General features: G+C 37.8%; 2 protein-coding genes, 1 non-coding gene and 1 pseudogene across 3 annotated transcripts; 3 read left to right on the forward strand and 1 right to left on the reverse strand.

Moving 5' to 3' along the window:
- Nucleotides 1-164: 164 nt before the first annotated feature.
- On the reverse strand, nt 165-2398 carry LOC105126674 (probable pectinesterase 53). Its single transcript, XM_011027609.1, has 4 exons — nt 1611-2398; nt 1314-1500; nt 659-1101; nt 165-461 (listed from the first exon to the last, which is right to left on the reverse strand). Exons 1-4 carry the CDS (start codon nt 1910-1912, stop codon nt 311-313), a joined length of 1083 nt encoding a protein of 360 aa, XP_011025911.1. The 5' UTR covers nt 1913-2398; the 3' UTR covers nt 165-310.
- A 2405-nt stretch (nt 2399-4803) lies between these two features.
- TRNAE-CUC (transfer RNA glutamic acid (anticodon CUC)) lies at nt 4804-4876 on the forward strand. Its single transcript has one exon. It is a non-coding gene; the product is annotated as a tRNA-Glu (tRNA).
- A 99-nt stretch (nt 4877-4975) lies between these two features.
- On the forward strand, nt 4976-8206 carry LOC105126676 (DnaJ (DUF3353)). Its single transcript, XM_011027611.1, has 5 exons — nt 4976-5148; nt 5575-5721; nt 5818-5924; nt 6779-7223; nt 7585-8206. The coding sequence occupies exons 2-5, from the start codon at nt 5582-5584 to the stop codon at nt 7739-7741; spliced, it is 849 nt and encodes a 282-aa protein (XP_011025913.1). The 5' UTR covers nt 4976-5148; nt 5575-5581; the 3' UTR covers nt 7742-8206.
- Nucleotides 8207-9013: 807 nt separating this feature from the next.
- Nucleotides 9014-11146, forward strand: LOC105126675 (fructose-bisphosphate aldolase 1, chloroplastic-like; annotated as a pseudogene).
- Nucleotides 11147-12153: the final 1007 nt, after the last annotated feature.

The following is a 12153-nucleotide window of genomic DNA, read 5'->3' on the forward strand; positions in this document are numbered from 1 at the left end:
GGGGGGGGGGGGGGGGTTAACTTCAGTTTTCTTAAAAAGAACTGCAAGCTCCGCATTCAATAATTCAGGTTGCACGTATTCAAGCTGGACTACTTGTTTCCTCATCTTTACATCTTTCCCACCTCAGTCTCTGATGTTTGTAATTGTTTTCCAACTGAACTTTCGAAGAATTGAAACCATGAAGTTCACTTTTCAGGAGCAACAAATGAAAGCCTTTTCAAATTTCCAGCAATAACAGCTTATAGAGATCTTTTACAATTTTTTTATAGTTTTATTTTACTGTTGGCCTGATGAGTACACTAAACGATAGTTATGAATTAAGAAGCCATTCATGGCCGTCGATGAAGCCAATTGAGATGAATGGCTTGGCCTGTTGATCGGTTAGCTCCCTGGACCACGCGACTCTTCGTCCAAAATCAGCTCCTGGTCCTGAGCACTTGTACTGGCCAAAAAACACAGTCCTGCGAGACATTTGCAGAGCAAATAAGTTATCCAAGCGTGGAGCATATTATGGTCTAGCAACATGGCAAAAATCAACTCAAATAGGATAAATCACTTCTTTTAATTAATTGGTTAGTTGATGATTAAAGATTGATTAACTATGAGTGTTGGTTATGCGTAATCAGAGTCGATCTTAGTGTTGGGGAGAAGCGCGTACATCTGTCTGCTCTTGTCCCCCCAGTCATACCATCCTCTAGGGGTGATGATCTTGTCCATGAAAGTGTAAGCAAAGACCACCCTGGAGAAATTGCCCCATGCTCTGCCCAAGAAGAGGGCACCTGACCCGGTGACCTTGCAGCTGACAAAGGAGAAGCCTGTTTCCTCAAGGAAGCTCTGCCTCTTCTGCGCAGTCAAGGCTCCAAAGCTATTTGTTACAGCATGCAAATGGCAATCCTCATAGAGAGAGAGCCCATTTCCGAATATGAAATCCACGGAACCTTCAATGTAGCATTTCTTGAAGTAGTGCCTCCCAATGTGATCATACAGGGTGTCTTGTGCTCCAATGAACTTGCAACTTATGAAGGCTGCTGTGTCTGCTGATATTCGCAGCGCCACTGCTTGCTTTCCTAGAGCTCCTGATGGTGGCAAAGGTGCCTTGTTCTGTCATGAAGCAGTAAAACTTTTACTAGCAAGAGTCTAGCTTAGTCAAGCTTTGATCCAGGTTAAATAATCCAGTAATTGGATCAATGTATGAGATTCACTGCAGTAGCTCTTACTAGAAATTGTGTTAGTGGGAAGACAAACAGTTGTTAACAAAAGAACCGCATGCCAAACGGAAGATAATTACAATCAATTCAAGCTGTATAACAGACCTTGAAGGTGATGTCTTTTGCAATGAAGTAGGGGGAATTGACAGCAAATGTTGCAGAACCGAAGGTACCCAATGGCCGTCCATTCTCCATTCGGTCGGCTGTGTCATCCCACTCAATGATGGTCCTGTCGGCACCAGCACCTTGCAGGGTAATGTAAGCCATGGTAGCTGGAATCTCAACCTTCTCTCTGCATTGTAATTAAACATAAAGAGATAAAGCATTTTAGCTACAATTCGTGGTCTACTAAAACCCTGTCGGCAATGAAGGGAAGATCGAATTCTTGGTCTTGTATGTTACCTGTAAGTCCCGGCACCAATTGTGATGACAACTCTGCAGTTATTAATAACTGGTAATGAATTGATGGCCTTTTGCACTGTAGGAAATGCTCCAGACCTTGGTTTCTTGCTTACCTCTATGGTTAAACAAGGCTTGAACTTGTTCTTTGCTTTCTGAAAGAGAGAATGCTTGAAAGAACCCATGTGTTTTAACCATTTTGAGTAATCCTCTTCAGGCACCAATAACCCATTGAGCGTTTCTGGCACCGACAAAGAATTTGCATTTACAAACAATACCATCAACAACAGTAGCTTCAACGCCATTGTGGAGTAGATGTTTCGCACAAGTTTTGGCAAGAAAGAATGAGAAGTAAACAAGCAAAGCTTTTCCGTCCCTCTAGCTGAAAGGCTGAAACCTCAGCAGAGATGGAAGAAAGATAAGGAGTTGAAAACCTAGAGGAGAGGGAATGGCAGAGGAATCTGCCAGAACGTGACTATATCTACACTGTCTCTTCTAATCACACCCATTAGACCTAGCAGTGGCCTTTAGTGCTGTGTTATTTCTTCTTGTCTGTTTCGACTTGTCAGGAAAGTCATGAGAGGTTGAAAATTGCATAATGTTAACCTTACATGGCATGAAAAGTGATAGTGTTGCTGCTCCACAGCTTTTCCTCATCACATGACTTTGTGTTTGTACTTGGTTTCCATGAAACTCAGGTTTTTGCAAAGCCAGAGAGATTGCAAGATTGAAAATAACACAAAAAGCTGGTAAGCTGTGCCAGTTATTCCTTGGCTTCCCCTACCTCCTAGTATTTTTGGTGTCTTAATTTCTTTAAGCGATTAAAATTGAGCCTACGTAATATTTTATCATAAACTGAGACGATTGTCACTATTAACAGACGCTCACGACAAGCCTAAAAGTCTCCAGGTAAATATGTTTTGTTTTTGGTAATCAAAGTGGCCTAAAGTAAACAGCTGGAGCCTGGATTAGATTGGATTCAACACACTTTTGTGAGCGTTTTTCGAGGTCTCCTTTTTGCTGATGGCTGTGAAAACCATAAATTTAGTATTATCAATTTATCAGGGCTTTTTTCTTCTTTTTTTTTGCAAATTTTATGCCTTAATCAGTTTGGCTTTTTCTTAGCCTCACATTATGTTTTAATATATTAATATTAAAAAAAATTAAAAAACAAATCAATCTAATAGTTATAAGTGAAAAATATTTTTTTAAAAAATACTGATTTACAATACCAAACACGTATTAGTAAGAGTTTATTTATACATAAACACAACATTTTTAATTAGATTTATCTTGAAAAAATAAATAGTTATAACAATTTAGAAAAACATAACTTCAATCTCTTTCTTTTCTTTGTTAGGAAGAATCAAAGGGATATAAAACTAAAATAAATAAAAAAATAAAATCAAATGCTTAGTTTAATTAGTTAGGTGTTAAAAAATAATAACAATTACTAAATCTAAAAATTAATAAAGAATAACTTGGAAAGTGCATCTTAATTAGTTAAATTTTAAATTTATTTTTTTAAAATTATTAATTTGAGTCTTATAAATTTTAAAACTATTAAAAAATTATATAACTATTAATTTTAACAGCCGTGAAATTAAAATTAATGTAATAAATGAATAAATAAAAAATAAGAATGAACAGAGAACGGTGCAATTGGGCAGACAAGATGCTGGCGTGGTCCTTTTATTAAATTTCACTTTCTATTTGTAGGGGTGTACTAGCTTGCAAATGTGGTACGAGAAAGAAGACAGGAAATGGTATGTGTTGGGCAGAGGGCATGGTGGAAGATGACAAAAGTATGTTCCTCATAAAATATGGTCCTAATGGGTATACTACACAAGCATGTTGAAAAGCATGGCTCCGTATTAATTCAACTGTAGGGAAAGCAATCATTTGAGTACCCATGTGAGGTATGGTTTGTTTTTTATAAAATGGTTGATTTTAATTTCCCTTTCTATTTGTAGGGGTGTACTAGCTTGCAAATGTGGTACGAGAAAGAAGACAGGAAATGGTATGTGTTGGGCAGAGGGCATGGTGGAAGATGACAAAAGTATGTTCCTCATAAAATATGGTCCTAATGGGTATACTACACAAGCATGTTGAAAAGCATGGCTCCGTATTAATTCAACTGTAGGGCAAGCAATCATTTGAGTACCCATGTGAGGTATGGTTTGTTTTTTATAAAATGGTTGATTTTAAATTGTTTTTTAGTAATATATCAAAAATATTTATTTTAGAAAATAATAAAAAAACATGAAGAATTTCTTTTCTTTGAAAAACATGGCCAATATGTGCATCATGAGGGCAACCTGTACAAATCATTTTTATGTTAAATCATCCGAGTTATAAAAAAATGATCAATTAGATTTTATTAGGGGAATATATTTTTTAATTTAAATTGAAACTTAACTTAAACTAAGCTCTAGAAAAGCTATATATAACAATTATGCGTCTAACAGCCTAGATATAAAGTAAAATAAAAAGGAAAAAAAATATTTTTATGATGTGGTATTTTAAAAAATAACCTGGAAACTCCTTTTTTTTTATTTTTAATATATCTAAAAAACTTTAGAAATGGGCTTGACGGAAGGCTCAAACGATGATGTATTGAGCTTGGGCTTGTCCGAATAGATTAGGCTTCGGCTTAACATATTTCCGGCAAATGCCCAATCTTTGTTTTCAAGAAAAGTCAGACGCCAAACAGCCCCTTTAGACTGTAAAATCAGACTGAAAAAGTCGTCATCGTAAAAAAGAAAGGTGCTGTCTGAACCCTGAAGTTCCTAATTTCGAACACCCTCATGTCTGGAAACTGGAACTGTCCTTGGAAGGGTAAAGGTGGAGTATACCTGGAATTGTGATTTTGGTTATATTTTAAAAATTATTTTCGATATTAGTGTATTAAAATAATTTAAAATATTTTTTTTAAAATAATTTTAAAAATACTTTAAAAATATAAAAATAATCCTTCGCTTCACGAAGCAAATCTATTTTTTGTGCCTTTCGTTTCGAATGCAGTTGCACTAGCATAAGCCAAATGGTGAACCTCGTGTGAAGCAGCTTCGGCCGGAACGATATGGGCCACAAGCCCACAACAGCTTCGAGTGGAAAACTCTGTAACGTACCAGGGGATGTGAGCTGGACCTGAGAAAACGTTTATAAAAAAATATATTTATAAATCACCAACAAATCCGTTGTAGTCTAGTTGGTTAGGATACTCGGCTCTCACCCGAGCGACCCGGGTTCAAGTCCCGGCAACGGAATTTTTAACTATTCCAATATCTTACGTAAGCAATACGAAAACGACATCGTTGAATTAAAAACTCTCCAAGCGAGAAGATGCTTAGAAGGCTAATCACAGAATCGCTATCACACGCTAATTATGAAATTCTTTTTTTAACTCACTCCAATTGAGCAGGGTTTTAGGACCTATCTTCTTCTCGCTTTTCTCCCCTCGCTTCCCTCCGTATCCGTTGCATCGGCAGCTCAGACGATACAAGATTAAATTTTTCACTCTTCTCAATCCCGAATTCAGGTAACTTAACCTTAACCTTATCCTCAATCTTTCAAAGTCAAGGATGTTGCTTTTCCAAGCAAAGATTGAGAGCATAACTGCAATTAAAGCCTTTTCTCCTTTCTTTGTTTTGCTTTTTCCTAGTCTTAGTTACTGTAATGCTATTTATTTGTTTGCTTTATACCCAAAAATGTAGAAATGGAAATGGGTTTTTATCTCTTTTTTTTTTAATAAAGAATTAAATTATGTGTAGCATAAGATAGTTTGATTTTTATAGGGGATAACTGTGGGTCTTTGTTATAAAAAAATCACTAGAAGTGCTTTATCTTGATTCAAATTGGTGACCCAGAAACAAAAAATGAGATAAGAAAGATGACTTTGGTGAGTGGTGACTAGTGGTGTCATATTTGATATGGTGGTTCCTTTATTGTGAGCTTGGCGTGGCAGTGTAAAGATGTTTGTGTCTGGACTCACCGGTAATCCATGCTGTCTACGGATACCATTACATGGCCCGAGGACTCCGTCTAGACTAGATTCAGCGTTTCTGAATGCTGAGGAACCTATAGACAATGTTAAATTGCTTGGTCCCAAAAGGTATCTATGGGTTATTATCAAGCATTATACTTCATTCAGAAGATTTTGTACACTCTGATACTTGTTTTTTTTTTCCTGCTTGTTGAAATTGCGCAGAAGTTATTTGGCTGGTTCTGTACAGAGATGTAATGTAAAGGAAACTTACTTGGTTAAATGTGCAATGGATGCTTCCTATGGTGGTGATATGACCAATGATCGACCAGGTAATATTTTCTTTATTGATCGTTTTAACTTTTATAATCTGTATGTTGGCTTTTGGACTTAAATTTAACTGCTGGTTGTTAGATCAAAGGGTTTTCATGTTGAGTGCTTGTTAACTGGAGAACCTTCTTGTCTGAAGATGGGTCATGTTAACATTTATGATGGTCATCCTAACTTATGTCTTAAAGAGAAAATGGATTTGGTGAAAAGCTCGATGTTTGTCTTTCTGACAGAATAGAGTGATATCTTAGCTGATTTTATGTTCAGCAATTTTGTTAGAATGAGTTAGAAAATCACAATTTGCTTAACACACCAACTGGTGGAGGCATTTGCTTAGTCCGTACTTATGAAATCATGTTATGCCGGGAAACAGGCACGAAGAATACTTACAGGGAAAAACTTCAGAACATTCTGGATGTCTGGAGACAATATGAGTTTGCACCTGTGATGAACAGTTTGGTTTTAGCTAAGTGGAGCCAAAGTCTTGCATTGCATGGCTTATTTGAGTCGTGAATAACCATGCCTGGAGTGTTCTTTCATATTGTTAACTTATCTTATACCAAATGCTAGAAAGTGTATGAAAACAAAATGACTGTTTGAGATATTATGCTTGCTTGCACTTCCAGAAAGTAAGAAATGGATGTACTATTCATTTATAGATACTAGTTAGTTCATGCTCATGCTTGTGTTGTGGGTCAATAAAGGCTTGTTGAAGTTTCCACTCCTTTTCTGTTTTAGTTACTAGTCTGTTTGATTTCTGTGCCCTAAGTTAATTGATGTGGTTCATTAGAAATTGTAAGAATTTAGCACCATTCACTCCCTAAATCTTTGTTTACAACCATCTCTGCAAGTTCAGTTGTTTTCCCAAGAATCCATGTAAGGGATCCATACAAACGACTTGGAATAAGCAGGGAGGCTTCTGAAGATGAAATTCAAGCTGCAAGGAAATTCCTTATTAATCAATATGGTGGGCACAAACCAAGTGTGGATGCGATTGAATCAGCTCATGACAAAATAATCATGCAGAAGTTTTACGATAGGAAGAACCCAAAAATTGACTTCAAGAAAAAAGCTAGGGAAATGAAGCAGTCTCGTTTTATGCAGTTTGTCATAAACAGGTTCCAGACTCCATCAACAAATGTTATTATTAAATCGGCAATTGCATTTTTAGTACTGGGTGCTCTGACTTTTCTCTTTCCAACTGAAGAAGGTCCAACCCTTCAGGTAGCCATTTCCTTGATCGCTACTACATATTTTTTACATGAGCGGCTGAAAAACAAATTGTGGGCTTTTCTTTACGGGTATGTGGACAATGTCTTTCATTTCTTTTCTTCTCCTCGTTAAATCTGCGCTCACTCATCTGTTGGATACTTGTCTTTTTTTTTTTTAAGGTAGTTTTTTTTTTACCATTCTCATTCTAGGGAAATTTTCGAAACAAACCCATTTTTGTCATTGATGCCAAAGCTGGTGTACTAATTAAAACAAAATTTCATTTCTAATGATTTTTCTATCATGAGTTTGTCTAGAATTCTGCTCAATAGTTTCAGAACACCAAAGTACCCTTATTCTCTTTTCTTAATTCATTGTTGATCTTCTCTACTGTTCAAACCTGAATTCCTCAAAAAGTAACTATGTCATGGATCATTCACTGCTGTGGTGCAGGGTTGGATCTTTTATTTTCGCATGGCTGTTGGGAACCTTCTTGATGGTATCTGTGATTCCACCGTTGCCATTGGTTAAAGGACCAAGGAGTTTTGAAGTGATTACATCATTGATAACTTATGTGTTACTTTGGGTTTCATCTACTTACTTGAAGTAGTGCCAGATTCTATAGTAAAAGCTCCCAATACAAGGCTGCAATTTTGTTGGAATGGGTGTTATTGATAAGTGGGTCATCAATTGTGCATTTTTGCTTTAAGCCAGATCGTCTTTCTAACCATAGCAATGATGCTTATAGTGAGTGTTAGCTTTTTTCAATGAGCCTCCCAAAGTAGGAAGAGAAGGTGTGTATGACTGTTCTGTTGTTTTGCTATCAATGTAAATGGAGGTGTATCCATCATATGGACAAGTATTACATTTCGTGTTCTTTCTCTGCATTTTGTTATAGAATCGTCGTGGAATATGAGGAATCTTTCTCCCCTAATCATGCCTGTGGAAAATTCGTGTTGGGGGCTTAGATTTTTTTTTATCGATGTAAGAGTTTTTGTCGACTTGTTCACTTAAGCTGTAAGGTGCTCCTGCAATTGGTGGTTGAGGGTGGTCTAATTTCGTTTTTTGTAGCCCTGATCACGAGGATCTTTATGGACCATTGTTGGTCTCTTGAGAAGCTCCTGCCATGTCTTGTTATGTGATTTGCTCTTTGCTTTGTGGACTCAAAGGAGTGGCGATACATTTGCTTTTCTGGGAAGAATCTAAACCAGTCATTTGTTTTCTCATGGACTGATTAGATGGTAGAGATTTGACTCGTAGCAGCAGTTTTCATGGCTTCAGTGGTCCATCTTGTGAGTATCTGCAACTTGGCATTTGCACGCATGGTTATAACCGATCTGTAAATGATTTTTTCTATAGGCGTAAATATTTGTGTGCAGATTGCAGGATTATGATTAACCTGTAAGGCTTACGAACTCATAACCACCCTTGCTATGAAGTTTTTGTATCAATACGTGCTGGCATATCATATTTTTCCAGTATTTTTGCCACAGTGAATTCAACACAATTTGTAGCGTTAAAAGCCATGTACTGTAAATCTTCCCTTCTAGGACTAGGAGACTCGCTGGCTTGCAGAAGGGCCAAAGTAGAAGCAATCGTTTCTTACTTCAGTAACCTTGAAGTCATCAATCAATCCTCGAATCCTAATTTTCAGTATGGCTTATTAGGGATTCAAATTATTCTGCTTTTACAAATTTGAGAAGACAACCGTTGATTTTGCAGACCGATGCCGTACCGCAAGAACGAAGACGTCCCATATCAGCCACATAAACATCTAGACTAATGAAACTATCATCACCTGACTTGGCAGCCACTGACTGGCCATTGCATTACAACTTCAAATGGGATACCGGAGTAGAACTATAAATATTATGAAGTAGACCAAGTTGTTTGTGTTAAAGAGAGCACTGGGGAGCTTCAGGGAAAGAGAGGAGGAGAGTACATTAGAACTTCGTTCTTACAACTTTGATAGAAAATGGCCTCCGCTACTCTCCTCAAGATTTCCCCAGTTCTAGACAAGTCAGAATGGGTCAAGGGTCAGACCATTCGCCAACCTTCAGTCTCTTTGGTTAGATGCCACTCAGTTGCACCCTCTGCACTCTCAGTTCGTGCTGGCTCATATGCTGATGAGCTTGTCAAGACTGCGGTATGTGTTGACACACCATCGATTACAGTCTTGCCGCTTCCATTAACTTGCATATTTAAAAGCTGAGAGGAAAGCACACTGCACAACTCTTTAGAAGTTTACTTTAGGCTTTCTAGTTAACAGATTTATAAGCTTATAAAATTTCATTTATGAATGTAACTAGAGACGAGTCATATCTTCAGTCCTGACAGGAAAACTAAGCTTTAGATTTCAGCTTTTGTCAAAAACAATAAATCAGAATTCAGGAAATGGGCCTTTACATGATTATGAGATTGTGGAATTATGTGCAGAAAAAGCATCTTCTGGCCGTGGAATATTGGCCATGGATGAGTCTAATGCCACTTGCGGAAAGCGTCTGGCCTCAATCGGTCTTGAGAACACTGAGGCTAATCGCCAGGCATATAGGACAATGCTTGTTACTGTTCCTGGTCTTGGCGAGTGCATTTCAGGTGCTATTCTCTTTGAGGAGACTCTCTACCAATCAACCACTAATGGCAGGAAAATAGTTGATGTGCTTGTTGAGCAAAATATTGTTCCTGGTATCAAGGTTGACAAGGTGAGATCCACTCCTTTCCAATCGTTTATGTCTAGAGAGTAAAAAATTATGATTTCGGTAACAATTGAGAGCTGGAAACTACAGGGTTTGGTTCCTTTAGCTGGCTCTAACGACGAGTCATGGTGCCAAGGTCTTGATGGCCTTGCCTCTCGATCTGCTGCTTACTACCAACAAGGTGCTCGTTTTGCCAAATGGTATGCATCCTGGTTTCATCTATCAAGTCCTGTTGAACTCTTTCATTTCTGTAACATCATGATTGCTTTAACTACAATCACAGCTAAATTAGAATCTTTTAATATGATATAACAGGCGCACTGTGGTGAGCATTCCCAATGGTCCATCCGCGCTTGCCGTGAAGGAAGCTGCCTGGGGGCTAGCTCGCTATGCTGCCATTTCTCGGGTAATAACAATATCAGATATATTATTGACATGATCATCATCTGGTTTTTTGGTCGTGTTTATGCGATTAAGTTGGTCCTTTTTTTTCACAGGACAATGGGTTGGTCCCAATTGTGGAACCTGAGATTCTGCTTGATGGTGAACATGGGATTGACAGAAATTTCGAAGTGGCTCAGAAAGTTTGGGCTGAGGTGTTCTTCTACCTTGCCGAGAACAATGTCATGTTCGAAGGTATCCTCCTCAAACCCAGCATGGTCACTCCTGGTGCAGAGTGCAAGGACAAGGCCACACCAGAGCAGGTTGCTGAATACACTCTCAAGCTTCTCCAACGAAGAGTCCCACCAGCTGTTCCTGGAATCATGGTATGTGACTGAAAACTATCTCAAACATGCACAGACATAAACATTCATACACACACTAGCCACTGATTTAGTTGCTAAATTGTTGAATTGTTGTTGTTGTCAGTTTTTTTCCGGTGGGCAATCTGAAGTGGAGGCTACCTTGAACTTGAATGCAATGAACCAAGCTCCCAACCCATGGCATGTATCATTCTCATATGCAAGAGCTCTTCAAAACACTTGCCTCAAGACATGGGGAGGCAGACCGGAGAATGTGAAGGCAGCTCAAGATGCTCTGCTTGTTAGAGCAAAGGCCAACTCTATTGCTCAGCTTGGCAAATACACAGGCGAAGGAGAGTCTGATGAAGCCAAGAAAGGAATGTATGTCAAAAACTATTCCTATTAAATTGTTGGAACCAATTCTAAAGTAGACACGGTGATGATAAACCCCTTCTCTATCTTATCATTGGAGGAGCCTTTTTTGTTCATAACTCGTACTTCAAGTGACTTGTAATTCATGATAAGGAGAATTCGTGGAGGCATTATATGCTTAAAAACAAAATTTAATCTTTGTAATGTGGAGTCTAAATGCCCGATGGATTGCTAAACTGAGGGTTCTGATCTCTTAATCTCATAGCTTTTAAATCTGGATTATTAAGCTTAGGTATGGTAAAGGTGAACATTAGGCACACAAGATCCAGTTTTATAAAAAAACTGGATCCAAAACCAATAAATCTGGATCTCAGCCTTTTTATGCTGTTGCTGCAGAGTTTTCTGCCGATAGAATGTTTTTTTGGTTTACAAGAGACTCAAACCTAAGCCTTGCAGATTCAGAAGACGGGAATTATAACATGCCAATTGAGTTATCCACGCCAACAGTAGGGCTAACGAAACCTGAAAAGGCAAATCAACTTAGAGACCTAAAACTTACTAAGAACTTAAAAATAAAGGCTCGATGGGATTCAATGAACTCCGTATTCCTCCAGAGGGAAGTAAACACACGGGGGCTTCAAGAGATTTTTAAGAGTGGCATCCAAAGAACACATCATGTTGACAAATGTTGGGCAAAGAAACGTATTATAAAGGAGCAATGAGGTTTCAACAGAAGTCACTGCTGTCCAAGAAAACATTAGCCATTACTGGTCCTCTTGCCTTTCTTCTTTTTCTTTCCTTTCAATTTACAACTTCAACACTGTTGTGTTTTACCAGTTTTACATCATAATTTTGGTTTCAATCTAGGGAGTAGTGAAAGATTGAAGAATCTTCTGTTTTTTTTTCATAAGCCAAAAGACAGTATTATCGAAAAAAACCTCCGAGAGGCAAAAGGCGCCAGCCAGGTAGGAGAGGAGAGACCAGAACCAACAAGAGAAAAAAGACTTGGCGGAGAAAACGCCCTTCAGTTGCCAAAGCACACAAATCAGCACCTGGGCCTATACTTAAGAGTGTGATTGGCATTGTCGTAAACATATTATCTGCTAAAAATTTATTTATTTATTTTGTATTTAAAAATATTTTTTATATGTTTTTATTCATTTTAATTTGTGGTTAAAAATAAATTTTTAAAAATAAAAATATTATTTTAA

The sequence above is a fragment of the Populus euphratica genome, unplaced genomic scaffold, assembly GCF_000495115.2.
Source record: "Populus euphratica unplaced genomic scaffold, PopEup_1.0 scaffold41.1, whole genome shotgun sequence".
NCBI classification, from domain to species: Eukaryota; Viridiplantae; Streptophyta; class Magnoliopsida; order Malpighiales; family Salicaceae; genus Populus; species Populus euphratica.